The following is a 16610-nucleotide window of genomic DNA, read 5'->3' on the forward strand; positions in this document are numbered from 1 at the left end:
ATCTCCACGGGGCTATTGTGAGGATTACGTGAGATAATATTTGCAAAGTGCTTCGAACAGGGTCTGGCACATATAAGTGTTAAGCAAAATAAAGAGGTTTTTGGGTCCTGGGACTGTCCCCCTTAACCTGACTTACCCCCCAGGGAGTGTGTAGCTGTGGGGGTGGGAGGGCAGGATGCAGGGGAGGAAGGATCATTATACAGACAAGGCTTTGGACTCAATTCCTGGCATGGCCACTTCCTTGCTGTGTGACCTTCAGCAAGCGGATTCACCTCTCTGAATCTCAGTTTTCTCATCTGTAAAATGGTAATGATTCCAACCCCCAGGACCGTACACTGCATGTACAGTACGTGCACAACTCGGTCAACGGGAATGAAACTGGAGTCTAAAACAACCCCACCGGAGGGCCTCAAACCCTCCGCCCAGTCTCCTCCGCCCCTCCCTTTGCACATGGCAAAACCCACATCCCCACATCCCCAGAGGTGCCTGATCCCCTGCTCCCACCCTGCTGGTGACTGGGAGGGGACTCGGGGAGGCAGCTGGTGGGGCAGAAGGAAGCGCTGCCACGGTTAAAAACAGGCCAGAGGCCCATTTAGTCACGCGGTCAGCCAGAGCTGGTGCCTGGTGCCCCTGAGGAGGCCAGGGCCACCCCCTCCTGGCCACAGGCCTCAGGGCCAGTCTTGAGGTCGCTTGAGCTCGCTTGGACACAGACAAGAGAGGCTGCTCCCCTAAGACAGCCGACTCGCCAGTGAGTTTCTTTCCATCTCTGGGTCTTCGAGCCGGCTGTCCCCCCTGCCAGGAACGCTGTCTCCCCGCTGGCTCTCGACATGCAGCAGTGCAACATCCCTCCCTTATCTAATCAGAGGCCCTGCGTTGTTCTGCCTCCTGCTCGTTCCCCCCACACGGCACCTGCTGCCACGTGGAATGGCGCGTGTGTGCGCATTCGCTCTTTCCTGGGTCTCTGCCTTAGAACGCAAGCGTCAGAGCTCATCCGTCGTATCGCCTTCTCTAGCACGAAGACCAGCACATAGTAGGCCCTCGATGAAGGTTTGCTAAGTGGGTGGATGGAGTCATGGTCCCCCGTTCATCCATTCATCACGGATTGAATCTCAAAGAACCCCCAGAGTCTCCCTGTCTCACCCAGAGCAAAAGCCCAAGTCCTTTTGGGCACGGGCCTGTGGGACTTTGCTTCCCTTCCTAACTGTCCCCTCGCTCACGCCAGGCAGCCTTGGCACCTGCTCTTCCCTCGGCCTGGACTGGCCTTGTGCTAACACCCACAGGGCTCACGCCCTACAGTCTCTGTCCAAACATCCTCAGAGAAGCCCTCCTTGGCCACCACATTCCCTGTCCCCTCCCCAACCTTTTAAATCCATTATTGCCATTCGGTGTCTGTCCCTCCCACCGGGATGAAGCTTCACGAGGCCAGGAATTTTTGTCTGTTCACTGCTTGTCCCCAGCAGTGTCACCCAGAACAGTGTCTGGAACATAGTAGGGGCTTGAGAAATAGTTGTGAAACAGATATAAGCTCGGCAGCCTGTACCAGGCTCTACCCACGTAGCTCATGTAGCTTTCACATTGACCTTGGGAAGCAGATACTATTATTACTCCATTTTACAGATGGGAAACTGAGGCTCAGAGAGGGTTAATAAATAGATATGAACCCCGTTCTGTCTGACCTGGAACCCAATCTCTCTGTCCTCAGCCTGTCTCCCTAGAGCCATCTAAGGTCTGTGCCCTCTCCTCTTGTCCCCACAGTTCTTGCAGCCTCTCAAGCAGACATGGCCCAGCCTCGCCGGGTTCCCTGCCTCCAGTCTTTCCCCCACTCGCTGACCTCCCTGCTGCAGGGATCCTTCTAAATCACAGATCAGACCCTGTCTCTCTTTTGCTCAAGACTCTTCCGTGGCTCCCTCTTGTCCCGAGTCAGCTGCCATTTGAGGCTCCTGCTATCAGACGTACTTCCCGCTTCATCTTGTACAAAAGCCCTACTAGATGCTCCAAGACCAGCTTGTTCTCAGCTCTGAGTCTTTGGACAGCACTGCCCCTGCCTGGAACCCCCCTGGCTGTCTATCTGGAAAAGCACTGCACCTTGTTTGCACACAGCGTGACTGTCGCTCCCACTGGGGAGAAGAAAAGAAGGATTAGCATCTCCTTCATGTCCTCATGGTTTTGTGAGTTTCCTTCCAGCTTCGCCCTGATCTCCACCCTCCATGGGGTTGCAGAGGCTGGAGCTCCTGAGGGCAGGGACCACACTAATTCACCCCCAGGCTCTCCCTCCAGGCTGTCCCTTGGGGCCAGGCCCCAGCCTGCTGACGAGCAGTTGTGATGTCACGGACTGTGTGGAAGCCGGGCCGCCTGCCTTGCACCTGACTCCACAGTGTGCTGGCTGGGAGCCCATGGACTTGTCTGTACATGCCCTGTGCCTCAGTTTCCTCATCTGCGAAATGCTGACAATGAAAACACCCACTCGTAGGGTGGGAATGAAATGCACTAACGCATGGAATCACTCGGCACCGTGCCTGGTGCTCAGTAAACATTACCCATTAGCGTGAAGAAGAAAGGAAGGAACAGGTGCACAGGCGGCTGCACAGGTAGGAGCTGGGTCCAGGGGGCACATCCTTCGGGACCACCCTGGCTGCTTCACACCCTCAGGGCAGCCCTGTCACTGGCTGAATGTTTTCCCACCACTGCCCTGTTGGGTCCAAGGTGGCCGGTGGAATTCGAGGCCACTGGACCTAGACAGGAAAAGGCAGCGTCACCAGCCCTGATGTAATCCAAACCAGATGCGGCCTCAGTGGCTTCCAGACCCCTGGGGGTGGTCACTGTGGGCCTGGCTAAGGCCCAGAGGCAGGAAATGGTCTTGGAGGAAAGCTCTCTGGGCTGGGACCCACGTGGAGGAGCGGTCCCACTGAGGGTGTTAACCCTTCTCAGCCCACACGGGGCCAAGGACCTGTGCAGGGGACGCTCATGGCCCTGGCGCAGTGGAGGCACAGAGCAGCCTGCGGGGAAGACCGCAGTGTCGGCGTTGTGATGGACTCTGAGCGGGAGGGGCCCACACCCGGGGACTGTGGGGGCAGGACAAGCTATGCCAGGGGCAGGGAAGCTCACAGCCTGGCACCCTGAGAACTGCCTTGGCCCTGACCCTTGCTCAGCCCCGGTTCCAGTTTAGCAGTTCCAAACCAGCAGTGGACTCACTCTCCCCATCAGCGCAGCTCCTAAGGGGAGGGTCTTTGTTCCTGCAACTGCCAGAGACGCGAGCTCTCCTGAAAGCAATGGGGCTGGGCCCAGGCCTGCAGGGAGGTGGCCCCAGCTTTGCCCTGAGTGTGCCCTGTGGCCCTCAGTGGGAACAAGAACTCTTTAAGTCCCCAGTTCCCATCCATGTTGTCAAGTCTGTATTCTCTGCCTCCAGGGACCAGGGCAGACATAAAGGAGGCAACTGATGAATCAAAAAGAGCTTTCTAGGAGGTGCTCCTGGGGAGGATGGGGCTGAGGGCAGTAATCAGCCCTGATCCATGGCTCTAGGTGGGCTTCTTGCTCAGGACATGTTAATTTGCTGTGTGGCCTTGGGCAAGTCACTTTCCCTCTCTGAACCCATTTCTCCCCTTGTAAAATATGGTGCATGAGCACCGCATCCCATCTCTCGACTGTCACATGGCCTTAGGAGTGGCAGAGAAGAGCTGAGGCTGTCATTTTCATATACAGAGGAGGAAACTGAGGCTTGTGCTGGGAGTCAGGAGTCCTGGGTTCTAGTCCCAGCTGTTACTGTCTCTGATGAGGGGCCTTCCCTGTTTTGGCCTCAGTTTCCCCAACTGGAAACTGATGAAACCTGGTTTCATCCAGGCCCTGGATGTCTGCTGTGGCTGGACCTCATTTCCTCCCCTCCCCCCACACTGGTGACTCATCTCTCATCATCACGCTGTGTGGCCGAGGCTCAGCCTGGGTGGGGGCCAGCGAGGCCGAGAACCACTCAGAGGAAACCAAAGGCCTGGCCCAGCTGGCAGGTGGCGGGCGGGCGGGCAGGCAGGGATCCACTGCTATGGGGGCCCTGCCCATCAACACACCTCCCACCAAGAGCTCAAGCCAGGCTCCCCAGGCCCTGAGCCCCCGACCGCAAGGGTCAGGCTCAGGCCCCGGAGTCCCCACCCCATGTGGTACCTGCAGCAACAGGCCTCTGCACCACCTGCTGGAACAGGGCAAGGGTAGGCGCGAGGCCCCTGGCCGCCCCCTCCAGGCCAATGTCCACACAAGCAGGAGAGGGAGGGGATGAACCGTCAAGGTTTCTGTGCGAGGGCAAGTCCAGGGTTTCTCAGGAGGCAGGCGGTGGAGCGGTTAAGAGCAGGGGCTCTGGGCCCAGGCTCTCTGGGTCCAAATCCTGGCTCTGCCACTGACTAGCTGCGTGGCCCTGAGCAAGCAGCTGAGCCCCCCTGAGGCTTGGCTTCCCCCTCCGAGAAACAGACACAACACTTGCCTCTCAGGGTCACTGTGACCAGCCGATGTGGTCATGAACACGGTCCTGGGCCCAGGCTCAGCAGCCAGCAGGGGTTCAATGCCCGTTATGGCTGTCACCACTCTTCCTGCTGAAACCTCTGCACTCCCAGCAGGCCAGCCCCGCTTGCGACTCAGTTGTCCTCACAGCCAGAAGGGCTCACCCTATCAGCGTGCAGCTCTCTTGCCCTCTGGGCCGCCCCCTCCAGCGGATGGACCCCCTTCCCCGCATTGCTGGCCTGGGGTGAAGCAGGCTGTGGCCGGCGGGAAAGAGCAGGGAAGAGCCCTCTCTCCCCCGAGGCCTGCGGTTGGAGGGGGGACCCCTTGCTGGGGACCCAGCAAAGGCATCGCAGGCCTGCCCCACCTGGCCTCCACCTGGAGCCCCTCCTTCCCGCTTACGCCTTGTTCCGGTGAGAGCAGCGTGAGCTCAGGGGCACAGCCTTGCTCTGGGAGACCGAAGAGTTCACTTCCAGCCCCAGCCCCCGACTTGTGAGTAGCATTCAAGTGCCTCCCCCTCTCTCAGCCTCAGTTTCCCCTCTGTCCGAGAAGGATGAGTACACTAGTGCTCCCCGAGCACTTCCCTGTGCCGAGCACAGCCCTGAGTCCTCCCCTTCAATCTGACTGGTGCCACCATCGCCGCACTCCATGAGGCAGGTCCCGTCACTGCCCACTGCCTCTGGCTCAGTTTCCCCCTCTGTGAATAGGAATCGTAACATCTCCCTCATCACCTCGCTGCGAGGAGTGAATGAGTTAACGTGTGCACAAGCGCTTTGAATACGCCAGGCACACATTAATCACCCACTGAGTGCTGGCTGGTGTGCCTTCCTCTCACAGGTGGGGGTACTGAGGCACAAAGTGAGGAAGCCACTGGGCATGCGCTGGGCGGTCTGGCTCCTGACCCTCCTGACTGCACTGCGAGCTGACGGCGTTAGGAAAGAGCCTGGCACACGGTAGGTGCTCAGTGAACTGTAGTCATCTGTGACCGCACACGAGTGTGCACATGCAGAAGGCAGGAGGCCACATCCAACCTGTACATTTATTTACAAGGCACAAGCTGAGAGCAGGCTGGGGGCTGCCCAGTGGCCTTCCCACTCCTCCTGGGCCTGCTGACCTCATCCTCTAGGCCATGGGGGCCCCCCCCCAGGGATGGGGGCCCCCTGAGTGGCTGGGTTGGGCCGGCTTGGCCCTGAGGCAAGCTCGGGGGTGGTCTCCTGCGTCCCAGGCTTCTCCCCTCCCCTCCGCCAGGCCTGAGCTGGGCGCCCTCTCTCTCACACAGAGTTCCTGTGCGTTGGTGGTCGCGGAGGTGGGTGGGGCCCGGCCCAGGCCAGATGGTGTGGGCTAGGCCTTATCTGTTGGGAGTGGGGAGGCTGCAGGGGCACGGAGGTCCTCTTTCACAAAGCCTGCTCTGTCTCCCCTGGCAGCTGGGCCTCAGGAATCAGCGTTCCTGCCTCCCTGCCCCGCCAGGAGGCTCCTGTCCACAACCGCAGGAGCCCTGCATGCGGAGACCCCCAGCTGTCCCACCCCAGCTAGGAGCAAGCCCAGGCCGGGATGCCCCAGGCGGGGCAGAGCAGGGGCACCAAGACAGCAGTTCAAAGAGGGGAGCTGAGGAGGGAACAGGGAGCGGCTGCAACGCGCCGTGCTGCGGAGACTGGGGTGTGGCTGACAGGCTACAGCCCTGTCTGGGGAGGCACTAGCAGGATGAGTCCAGGCCATACTCCGGGTGGCTCACGTCGGGTCGGGGAAGCGGTCGCTGCATGGGGGCATGGGGAGCCCTGAGCCTCCCAGCCTGGTGCAGCCTTGTCCTGCCCAGCCTGCCCTGGGGATCTGGCTGCCTTCTGGGCTGTGTGGCCTCAGCCCTGGCCACTGTGCGACTGCGTCCAGGCCTCAGCTGCTCCAGGGCTCAGACCCCCAGAGCCATCAGTGCCCCCGAGCTGCTGATCTTCTTGAAGCGGTTGGCAGCGCTGACAGCAATGAAGTTTTTCTGGAGGAAGAGGGAGAGGGAGTCCCAGTCAACACCAGGGCAGGGGAGAAGCTGTGGGATGGCCCAGGGTCCTCGTTAAGGTCCCCTCCATTCCAGGAGGGCCAGAGGCCAGGGAGGGTGCAGTGCCCAGAACAGCCACAGGAGGCGCCATGACACTGCCTCCTCTAGGACTCCTGCCTTCCTGCAACAGACCTGAACTGAGCACCTCTGCTCAACATACTCCAATGGCTTTGATGTTGCTCCAAGTAAAAGATAAACCTTCACCATGGCCCATGAGTGCTCAACATCCCGTCCCCGTGTTCCGCTCTGACCTCACTCCTACCCCGTTGCTCACTCCACTCCAGCCTCACTGGCCTCCTACCCGTTCTTCAAACTTGCCAACGGTGCTTCTGCCCCAGGGCCTTTGCACTAGCTCTCCCCTCTGCCTGGAATTCTCTTCCGCCAGTACTGGCACAGCTCACCCCCACCTCTTCGGGCCTTTGTTCACATGATCCTCTATTTAAAAGTGCAACATCTCCCCCAGCTGATGGCCTTTTGGTTTTTCTAGAGCCCTGCCCTAACCCTGCCTAATAATGCCACATCTCCCACCAAGAGTAAGTCCACAAAGACTGAGGTCCTTGGCTCTTTTGTCCATTGCTCTCTCCTGGTGCCTAAAAGTGGTAGATGCTCAATAAATATTTGGAAAATGAAGGAAGGGAGGCTGGGATGGGGTCAGAGACTTTCTCCTGAGCCCGAGCCCCAGGTGGCCGCCCCTTCCCAAGGTGGAGGGCTGGGTAGAAGTCTCCAATCCAGGGCAGGGGCCAGCTCAGGGCAAAGACGGAAAAGCCAACCCTGTGTTCCAGACAGGGCCAGGCCTGGTCAACAGAACCTGCCAAGGCAGGGCTGGTGGGGCCCAAGACCTGGCACCAGGACCTCCTCCTGCCCGGCAGTCCCTCTCTCGTCCCCACCTGGAATCCAGTGGTACCTTCCAGCGCCTCTTCATGAGGTATTTCTTAAGCAAGATCTGGGACTTGAGGCGTCGGTTGCAGCGCTTGGCTTTCTCCGCCAGGTTGTTGAGCCAGGGGTGGTCGAGACACTGAGCAGCGCTCATCCGGGCCCTGGGGCGGGAGCGGCGTGGTGAGGTGGGTGCGCGCCCGCGGGCACCAGAGCCTGGCAGCCCGCCGCTCAGTTCCCACCCTGCAGGCGCATGCGCGTACTGAGCTTGCACACCGGGGCTCTTGTCCTGGGGCGAGCCTCACCTCTGGTCCTTGACGATGAGGTTGGAGACAAAATCTTTGGCCTCATCCGACACAGCCTCGAAAGTCTCCTCGTCAAAGTACCAGTTGCCAGAGAGGACGTTGTTGAGGGTCTCCGTGTCATCATCTCCCAGGAAGGGGGAGAGGCCGCTCAGCCTGGAGGCAGGGGTGGCAGGGCAGGGGGTGAGAACGGAAAGGCCAAGACACCTTCACGGGGGAAGGGACAGGAGCAGATCCTAGGAGGCAGCACCTTGTGCTGAATAGACCCCCAGCCTCTCAATGGGACAGACCTGGGTTTGAATCTGGCTGGGAGACTGTGGGCAAGTCACTTCCCCTCTCTGAGCCTCACTCTTCACATCTGTAAAATGGGCATAATCATCCCAGCTTCCCAGGGTCACAGTGAAGATGAGGAATGACAAGTGCAAGACAGGTGACGAGTGCACAAAAATGTCCACTACCCCCTCTGCTCCCTCCCCAGGTCATCTGAGATCCACTGCCCAGAGCCCTGGGCTGGGATGTTATGCCTTCAGGGGCCTTGGCTTTTCCACCTATAAAATGGACACAAACTTCTCCTTTCCTGTTGTCCCTAGCACTCCCGCCCCCAGCGAGCCCCTGACTGTGGGATCGGGAGGTGGGACCACCTCACCAGGACCCCATGGCCAACACTGGCCTGGCTGCCCACCTGTGTGCCCCACCCACCCCTGCATGCCACCCTCCCTCGGCTCACAGCATGTAGGTGATAACCCCCAGGCTCCACATGTCCGTCTTGTCGGAGATCTGGTCATAATTCACCACCTCAGGGGACAGGAACTCCGGGGTCCCGAAGTTCACCTTCAGCTTCTCATTGGGGTTGTACCTGGGGTGAAACCAAGCGCTCAGAGCACTGCTTCTGACCTGCTCTCGGGCACCCGCTACCCGCCCCTGCCCCCTGCCAGCCTCAGAGGTGGGCCCCACCCTCCCCGCCCACCCAGGTGGTACCTCCGTGCCAGGCCGAAGTCAATGATCTTCACCAAATGACCCGTGGTGTTGACACACAGGATGTTCTCTGGCTGAGGACAAAGCGGGCGGCCTGGGTTGGCTTCTGACCCAGCTCGCCCTCTCTCCCGCACCAGGTCCACCCACATCCGGGCTCTCTGAGGCAGAGGGCCACACTGCCAGGGCGGGCAGCCGCCAGAGACCCTCCAGACCTGCTGCCCTGAGCACAGAGAAGGACCCTGAGGCCCCAGGAGGGACTTGTACGAGGCCTTGAAGCACAAGACCTGTTGGTGGTTCAGGTGGGATTTCCCTCCATTTAAGGCGGGGAAAGAACAACGACATTCTAGCAATTCTGAGCACGGGAAACTGAAGGCTATGGAGGAGGAGTGGCGTGCCCTGGGCCGGGAGGCCAGTGCAGTGTCACCACCCGATACGTGGAGCTCCAAAGGGCAGAGAAGGAAAATATCAGCTTCCTCCCAGAGGAAGCCCCTCGGGAACAGAGGGCTTCACGCTGCTCCAGGGGTGCTGGAAGACGTGCTGCTCTCACCCCCCCAGTCAGCAATGCCGACAGCGAGCTACAAAACGTCAGGCCCAGCGTCACTTTCCACCATTTAGCTCATCACTCCTCCAAAGCCCTGTGAGGCAGACACTGTCACACTGAGACTGTGACCATCCCCTGCCATCTTGCAGTTGAGAAAACTGAGGCTCAGACACAGAAGTGACTTGGCCACGGTTGCCCAGCAATACAGCCAGGATCTGATCCCAGGACTGACTCCAGCACTGGCCTCCTAATGTCCCTTGGCAGCCACTGGCCAACAAGCACCCACAGTGCTGCCTACAGGGAGGGGGCTGGAGCAGACACAATGCTACTGGGCTCGCTCTTCCAGGGCAGGGACCTTCACCTGGCCTTCTTGGTCCCCACCCTCAATGACTAACAAAGGCATCCAGTAGGTGACCGGCCAAGGCTCAGAGGAAGCCTGTGCCCCAGCACAGAAGACATGGGAATGAAGTTACTGCAAAACCAACTCTGGGCTCATTTCCTCTTCCTCCAACACAAGGACACAGGACTAATCTGAGGTTACAGGGTATAAACATTTTGAAGTTAACAATGGTTCACAGGCAGGAGATTTTTCACAAAAACCCTGGTTTCCAGCACCTCCTGAAAAACCGGAAGTCCTGGCCACATGGGCACACGCCTTGCAGTGAGTTGCCACTGACCCCCTGACATAGGACAAAAGTCCTCCAGCTCCCCTGTGGTCTCCATCACCCCAGCCCCGCCCAGCCAAGACGTTTTTATTACTTCTCTGGGCTCTGTGGGCATTTGATTCAAGGCCTCTAAGGAAATGTTTTCTGAAGGCCTTTTAGAACTGATAAATTCACTCAGAGAGGAATGCTAATGATTTTAGTAGCTCGGCCTTGTGTGCCACCAAAACAAGGGAAGAAAGGAAAGGTCCCAGTGTACAAGCATTCGGGGACATGAGGCAGGCTCAGGTCTCTTTCTGGAGATTCTCAGTGAGCACACGAGAGGTCCCCAGCAGCCCTGCAGCCTCGGTGAAAAACTCACTGCTACCCGAAAAGCACATTTTAGCAGACAGAGGCTTAACGAGCTGCTTCCTGGAGCATTGCATTTTAATTGGGGACCCTGCTCTACCCCAGTGAAATTAGCTTGCATGACAGAGAGGCAGGCAGCCCATGTCACTGTGCAGGTACCAGCTGCCGAGTCACTCAGGAGTCACCCGCCCTTGACCCTTTCCTTTCCCTAACCCTGACACACGCGAACCAGCAGCAAATCAGATTGGCCCTTTTTCCAAATGTAGCCACCATCTGACCACGTCCCCTCCCTGCCCCCACTGTCACTCTGGCTCAAGCCCCGTCACCTCTCCCCTGGTTTGCTCCAGCCTCTGAGTCCCCTGCTTCCACTTTGGCCCGACCGAAACCCACCTCCTCAGCCTCCCCGCTGCCTCATCTGCCAGTGGGGATGATAACAGCACACCTCACCCAGCGGCTGCTGGAGGACCACGTGCTCCCTCGGAACAGCCGCCGACACCCGGTGCACTTGGGCAGGGCGCAGGAGGCAGCGGCAGCAACTCCCCGCCTTGCTTCAGAGCCCTGGGCCTGGCCTGGCCTACTTCTCCGGTTCCCCCGGGTACTCATTACTCCCAAGTGCTTTTTCATAACACTTTCGATGGCTTAAAATGACCTGTTTAGTCATCATTTAAAGAATGTCTGTTTCTCCCACTAACCTGGAGGCTGCAGGAGCCAGGGCCCAAGTCCTATGTCCTTCGTAGCCCCCATGCCTAGCACAGGGCCTTCCACAGCAGGTACTCAGTAGGCGTCTAGCAAATGAGTGAACGAAAGTACTGTCCACTTTGCTGATGGGTGCCCACCCGCCTCAGGGTTAAGATTTCATCTCCTCCGCTACCTTGCCGCCTAGCCCACAGGCAGGAACGCCTGCCACCCGGATGCTCAACACCCGGCTCTCCTGCTGCCCCTGCCCAGGGCGGACGTCGCTGAGCTCCAGGCCACCCCTGCCCACTGATGGGAGCTGGCGTGCAATGCATAAAATCCATTTGCTCTTCCTAACCTCCTATATGCACGGTACTGAGCAAGGTCAGAAGAGGGACATGAATGTTGCCTCATGAAATGGTGTTGTCAGCACCCACCTCGTGTACATCGCTGTGCTAACGCTGCACTTATCCGCAAGCTCTGCAAATGCAGGGATTATCATCTGTTTGGTTCACCACCACCTACAGTGCTTCCTGGCATAAAGTAGCCCCTCAACAGATATTTGTTGATTTTGAATAAATGAACAAACATTCGTAGCACCTATCATGGGCCGACACTGAGATCGGTGCTTTGGCAACACTTAGTCCCTTGTCTGTGTGAGACCGTGTGACACTGAGCTTGGGGCTGAGCACTCCCAGCGCTGCAAAAGACCCTTTAGCGCTAGAAAAGAAGTTCCATGAAAACTGGGACCACGTCTTTTCTTTCCTCTCTCTCTGTTGGAACTCTGGCTCTGGTACTTGGTAAGTGCTCAATAAACCCTTTTTCGAGCTATGGAAGGAAGGCTGGATGGAGGAAGAGAGGGAGGGATGGGAGGATGGGAGCCTGGCTGGGAACAACACTGATCTCAGGGGGTCAGACGCTGCTCCCGTCCCCGCCCAGGAGGCCCCAGCCCCGGTACCTTGAGGTCCAGGTGCAGAACCCTCATCTTGTGCATGAAGAGGATCCCGTCGCAGATCTGCCTGACAAACACCATGGTGTCCACCTCGGTCAGGTGGTAGTCCTCATCCACAATCCTCTCGAAGAGCTCGCCGCCCTCGATGCTGTGTGCACAGACCCCTCCACAGGCTTGCTCTGGGCCTGCTGGCACCCCCGCCGGCCCCCACCCCCACTGCCGCCACTCACTACTCCATGAACAGGACGATCTCATGCGAGGTCTCGATGGCCGCGTATAGCTGGATCAGATTGCGGTGGTTCAGCTGGTTCATGACCTCGATCTCAAGCAGCACCATTTCCTGGGGGCCAGAAAAGGCACGGGTACCAGCCAAGCACTGTCGCTTGCTGACCTCCACCCCTGCACCTGCACCCTTGACCAGGCCTGTCTGGCCTTGCCTGGACCACCGCCCAGCCCCCTCCTCGCTGGCCTCCCTGCCTCCCGCCTCTCCCTCGGCCCACCCCTGTTGTCCTCACCACTCCCAGTCACTCCTGCTGGGACACCGTCCCTCTGCTGGCTCTCTTCCTCTGCCTCCCGGCTGGCTATTGGCCTGCCAAAGGGAGCCTTCCTTCCCCCCATCTCCCCCCTCCCTCTGCTCGCTCCATGGCATTCTCGTCGAGTCCCATGACTTTACATTCCATCCAAATGCAGTCAATGCCACATACGTATCTCAGCCTCTGAGCACTCCCTTGAGCCCCGGACTCCAATGTATCCAACTGCCTCCCTGCCAGCTCCCTTGGATGTCTAACGGCGACAATCTGTCATGTCCAGAATCAACCTCTGATACCACACACCCCTTCCCCACAATTGAGGTGTCCTCAGCTTGTCCAGCAGCAAAAGTACACCACGCTGTCACCCAAGTGTGCGGGACAAAACGTCAGGAGCTTCCTTCTTGCTCTTGCTGCCTCACGCCCCACATCCCATCTGCCAGTAAACCCTTCAGCATAGTCTACCTTCAGACTAGACCATAAAGTCACTCATTTCTCACCTCCTCCACTGCCTTCCTAGTCTGAGCCACCATTATTTGTCACTTTCGGAAAGTGTGCAGGCCAGTCGTCACATTGGTAGGTTGCTATATTGGCTGTGTAGGAATATTTACACCGTGGAAATTGGCAGAGCTGCAAATGAGGCCTCTCCCCTATGCCCTACCCAGAGGCAGTTGTTAAACACTAACCATCGTGTCACTGCCAGAATTGGCCCCTTGTCCCCTTCTCCCATCCCTTCATTCAGGCCTCACCTCACAGACCACACTCTTGGAGGGGCCTGACCTCCTCCCCACAACTACGAGGCCCCACCGGCCCGTGCTCTCTGTAGTATCCATGCCTTTCCTGGCTAGCAGTTCTCCGGACTTCACACCAGGCTGTTCGTCCTGCTTTATGTTTCAGTTGTCTGTCCCTCCACTCTAGCATGTCAGCCTCACAAATGCAGGGACTTGTTTAGTTCACTGACTTTTTCCCCTAGCACCCGGCCCAGGGAATGGCAAAGAAAAAGTGCTCAGTAATTAATTAATCAATAGCTGACTCCAGTTAATTGGCACAGCACATAGGTATTGAGCGTCTCTGTTTAACCAGCAGCCCTGTCGACTGGAAGAGACAGAGAAGGACAGAGTCACATAGAAAATACACTCCTTCCAGGTGCACTCGGAGCTGTGACAGGGAACCCAGGGCTGCAGGGCTCTGCAGCCGCTTGTCGTGCTCTTGCTGGGCGCCAGGCCTTTGCGCACGTGCTGTCTCTGCCTGGGATGCCATAACCTCACTGCTCAGCAGCCCCTGCTGTTCCCGGCCCTCAGAGCTTTCCTCTCATTGTCCCCTCTGCCTGAAACTCTGCTCCTTGCTTTCTCCACTGGAACATCTCATTCCTCAAAGCCTTTACTGAGGAGGCAGCTGATCCAAGAAGCTTCCCTGGCCCCTTGGCCTGAGTCAGAAGTGTCCCCCCCACTATCCAGAGTTACAGCCCTGATCACACTAGGTCGTCAGGTCATCATTACCTCCTCGCCCACCAGACCCCCTCAGTCCATGTGGCCCTGGCCTGCACACAACCATTCCTTCCTTGCACAAACACTGCGCACGGCCTCCTCTGAACACGGCCCAGGCGAGGCGCTAGAGGCAACGCCCTAGACCAGGCTTCTTTACCTTGGCGTCAGCTCCCTGAGGGCGGGGACCACGTCCGCGTCACTCCAGGACCCCCAGTGCCCAGCACAGGGCCCGCCCAGAGCCCACACTCATCAGTGTTTGTTGGATTGAACCAGAGGGCATGAGTATCCTGCGCCTAGAAGGGGAAGTCCCCAGATAAGTTCACTAACTGGGGTGTCTGGTTTCTGGTTAGGGGCATCAGGCCCCTGCAGCAGGGCAGTCTGTCTGTCCATCTGTCTGTCTGTCTGTGCGGCCTCTTCAGTGCAGCAAGGCTCCCACACCAGATCCCTGGCTCGGCGGTGCAGGCGGAGGGAGGTGAGAGGTGCCCACTCCAAGGACCCCCTCCCCCACCTGGATAGCCAACTTCCCCCCCACTACCTTGTCTTTGGGGGTCTGTTTCTTGATGACCTTGGCTGCCAGCTTGAGGCCCGTGGCTTTCTCTGTGCAGGTACAGACTGCCCCAAACTTGCCTCTGGAAAGAAAAAAGCCTGGGAGTGAGGGGACTGTGCTCTGTTCCTGTCTGGGCCCCGACCTGAGGGTGCCTCTGGATCCTCCTCTGTGAGATGGGAGCACTCGCTCCAGCCAGCCCTGACCACCCCCGGCCGCTGTGAGCTCCATTGCCAGGACGACGGCTGAAGGCAGGTTCTCCGAACCACACAAACCACGTGCACAGGAAGGGCAGGCGCGTAGGGAGGATGGTAGGGAGGATGGCCCTGGGATGCGACTCAGAGAGGTCTAGGGCAGGCGGGGGCCTTGGGCCCTGGGGAAGGCACCTCCAGGCTGAGGGAGGAGGGATCTTTAGAGGTATGAGACCAAGTCAGGGCTTTTTACAAAGCAGGAATCACCAGGAGGGGGTCAGTGTGGTACCTGGAATGGAGATGGGAAAATACTGTGCATTTCCTATGGGAGCACTGAATGGCTCATGGCGTGCCTGTGCAAGCGACAGTGACACTGAGTGCACATCAGCATGTGACATGCGTGACCACACAGAGGCGATGGTGTCCACGTGGGCCATGTGCAAGTGGGATGTGAGTGGGCCTTGCGCAGGGAAAACGCCAGGCCACGGGGTCCCGGGCTGGGGTCCCGGCTCTCACCCTCCCAGCGCCTCCTTGGAGTTCAAGCTGAATTCGCTGTTGACGTTGCCAGTCCTCAGCTCCACGATGCGGTGGGGGAACGGGGCTGGGGGTGGCGGGCAGTCGTCTGGGTGGGCAGAGCAGAGCCCTCAAGGTCAGTCCAGCGCGCAGAGGATCCACCTTGGCTCCACCCCTCCTGCCTGGCCAGGCCCCTGTCCAGGGAAGTTAAGTGCCCCAAGGGATACCTGGGGGACACCTGGCTCCAGGATAGAGATTGTGGGGTGCAGTTTCCAATTTAGGTTCTGCCACCAACACACAAAATGACCTTGGGAGGCCTCTGCCCCTCTCAGAGGGGACCCAGATTCCCCGCAGAACAACGGGGATGGGAGATTGGATGCTTGGACCTCCCCCATCATCAGGCACGAGGACTCCATCCTACACTATCTGCATTTCCATTAAAAACAAACAAGCAAACAGCAGCTATGAAGCGGGAGGCCAGACAGTGGGGTCGCTGTGTCGGAGTGACAGGGTGGATGGCGGGACCTGCCTGCGGCCCGCTCCAACGCCGCCACGAACTGGCGGGAGCCGCGGCGCCGCCGGGCGGGGCGGGACCACGGACAGAGACGTTTGTTTGGTGGGGAGAGGCCGCCACCTAGCGGCAGGTGTGGGGAACCGCGGACCCCGAAGGCCGCGGGCTGAGTCATCTGGAATGGAAACCTCTTTATAAATAGCGAGACGCGGCAGGGAAGCCGGGCTGGTGATTAATCAGATGGCCCTTGGAGGTGGTTCAGATCCCGTCACCCCAGGATGTGCTCTGGGGCGGGGCGGGCCGGGACGGCGGGCTGTGCCGCTGCTGGGGGCGGAGGCAGGGCTCCTGGCTGCCGCCCAGCCGCCAGGTCCTCCCGCCCTGTCTGGGTGGCACTGAGCCGCTCACCAGGCAGGTTGGCGGGGCTCCCAGGGCACCTCGGCCTGGAGGAGGGGGGGTGTCAGGACACTCTGGGCTCTCCTGACCCCATCTCACCCCACCCCCAGCCCTGCCGCACCCCTGCCCATGGCCTTTCGCTATTCACCTGCTCGCCAAACTCACCCATGCTCGGGGCTCTCTGCTGCCTGCAACACAAGCCACCGGCTCCTTGTCTAATCATCAATGAAGGCCACTCCACAGTCCTGCCCCATCTCACATGCCCAGCTTCCTTGGTCACTGCTCCCACACACCGACACCTGTGCTCCTCTGCTCATGAACCCTCTATGGCTCCCATGACCTCCACCCCCATGTATTTTAACTACTAATATCTGGCGTGGAGCCCTTCTACACATTGACTCCAAATTCCACCATCCAGCGAGTTCATGTCGCTCCAATAATCTGACTGATTTTTTTTTAACCCCGGTTATAGCTAAAGTAGAAGAAAGTCAAAAGTGGGCTCTGGGGTCTGGCTGTCCTGACAGATTCAAATCCTGTCTTCACTCTATATTTTTGGGCACTTTATTTTCCCTTTTCTGAGCCTTCCTTTCCCC

At 58.7% G+C, this 16610-nt stretch overlaps 1 protein-coding gene across 1 annotated transcript in view; it reads right to left on the minus strand.

Moving 5' to 3' along the window:
* Window positions 1-5504: 5504 nt before the first annotated feature.
* Window positions 5505-16610, minus strand: part of MYLK2 (myosin light chain kinase 2) — a 13865-nt gene continuing 2759 nt past the window's right edge. The window contains exons 5-13 of the mRNA XM_012665764.1: window positions 15117-15222; window positions 14401-14494; window positions 12082-12191; window positions 11858-11999; window positions 8677-8747; window positions 8426-8554; window positions 7702-7854; window positions 7428-7560; window positions 5505-6463 (exon numbers count right to left, since the gene is read on the minus strand). Of these exons, the coding sequence (XP_012521218.1) occupies window positions 6383-6463; window positions 7428-7560; window positions 7702-7854; window positions 8426-8554; window positions 8677-8747; window positions 11858-11999; window positions 12082-12191; window positions 14401-14494; window positions 15117-15222 (1019 nt within the window). The 3' untranslated portion in view covers window positions 5505-6382. The remainder of the gene's footprint in view (window positions 6464-7427; window positions 7561-7701; window positions 7855-8425; window positions 8555-8676; window positions 8748-11857; window positions 12000-12081; window positions 12192-14400; window positions 14495-15116; window positions 15223-16610) is intronic.

Source organism: Propithecus coquereli, unplaced genomic scaffold, assembly GCF_000956105.1.
Source record: "Propithecus coquereli isolate 6110/MARCELLA unplaced genomic scaffold, Pcoq_1.0 Scaffold122, whole genome shotgun sequence".
Taxonomy (NCBI): Eukaryota; Metazoa; Chordata; class Mammalia; order Primates; family Indriidae; genus Propithecus; species Propithecus coquereli.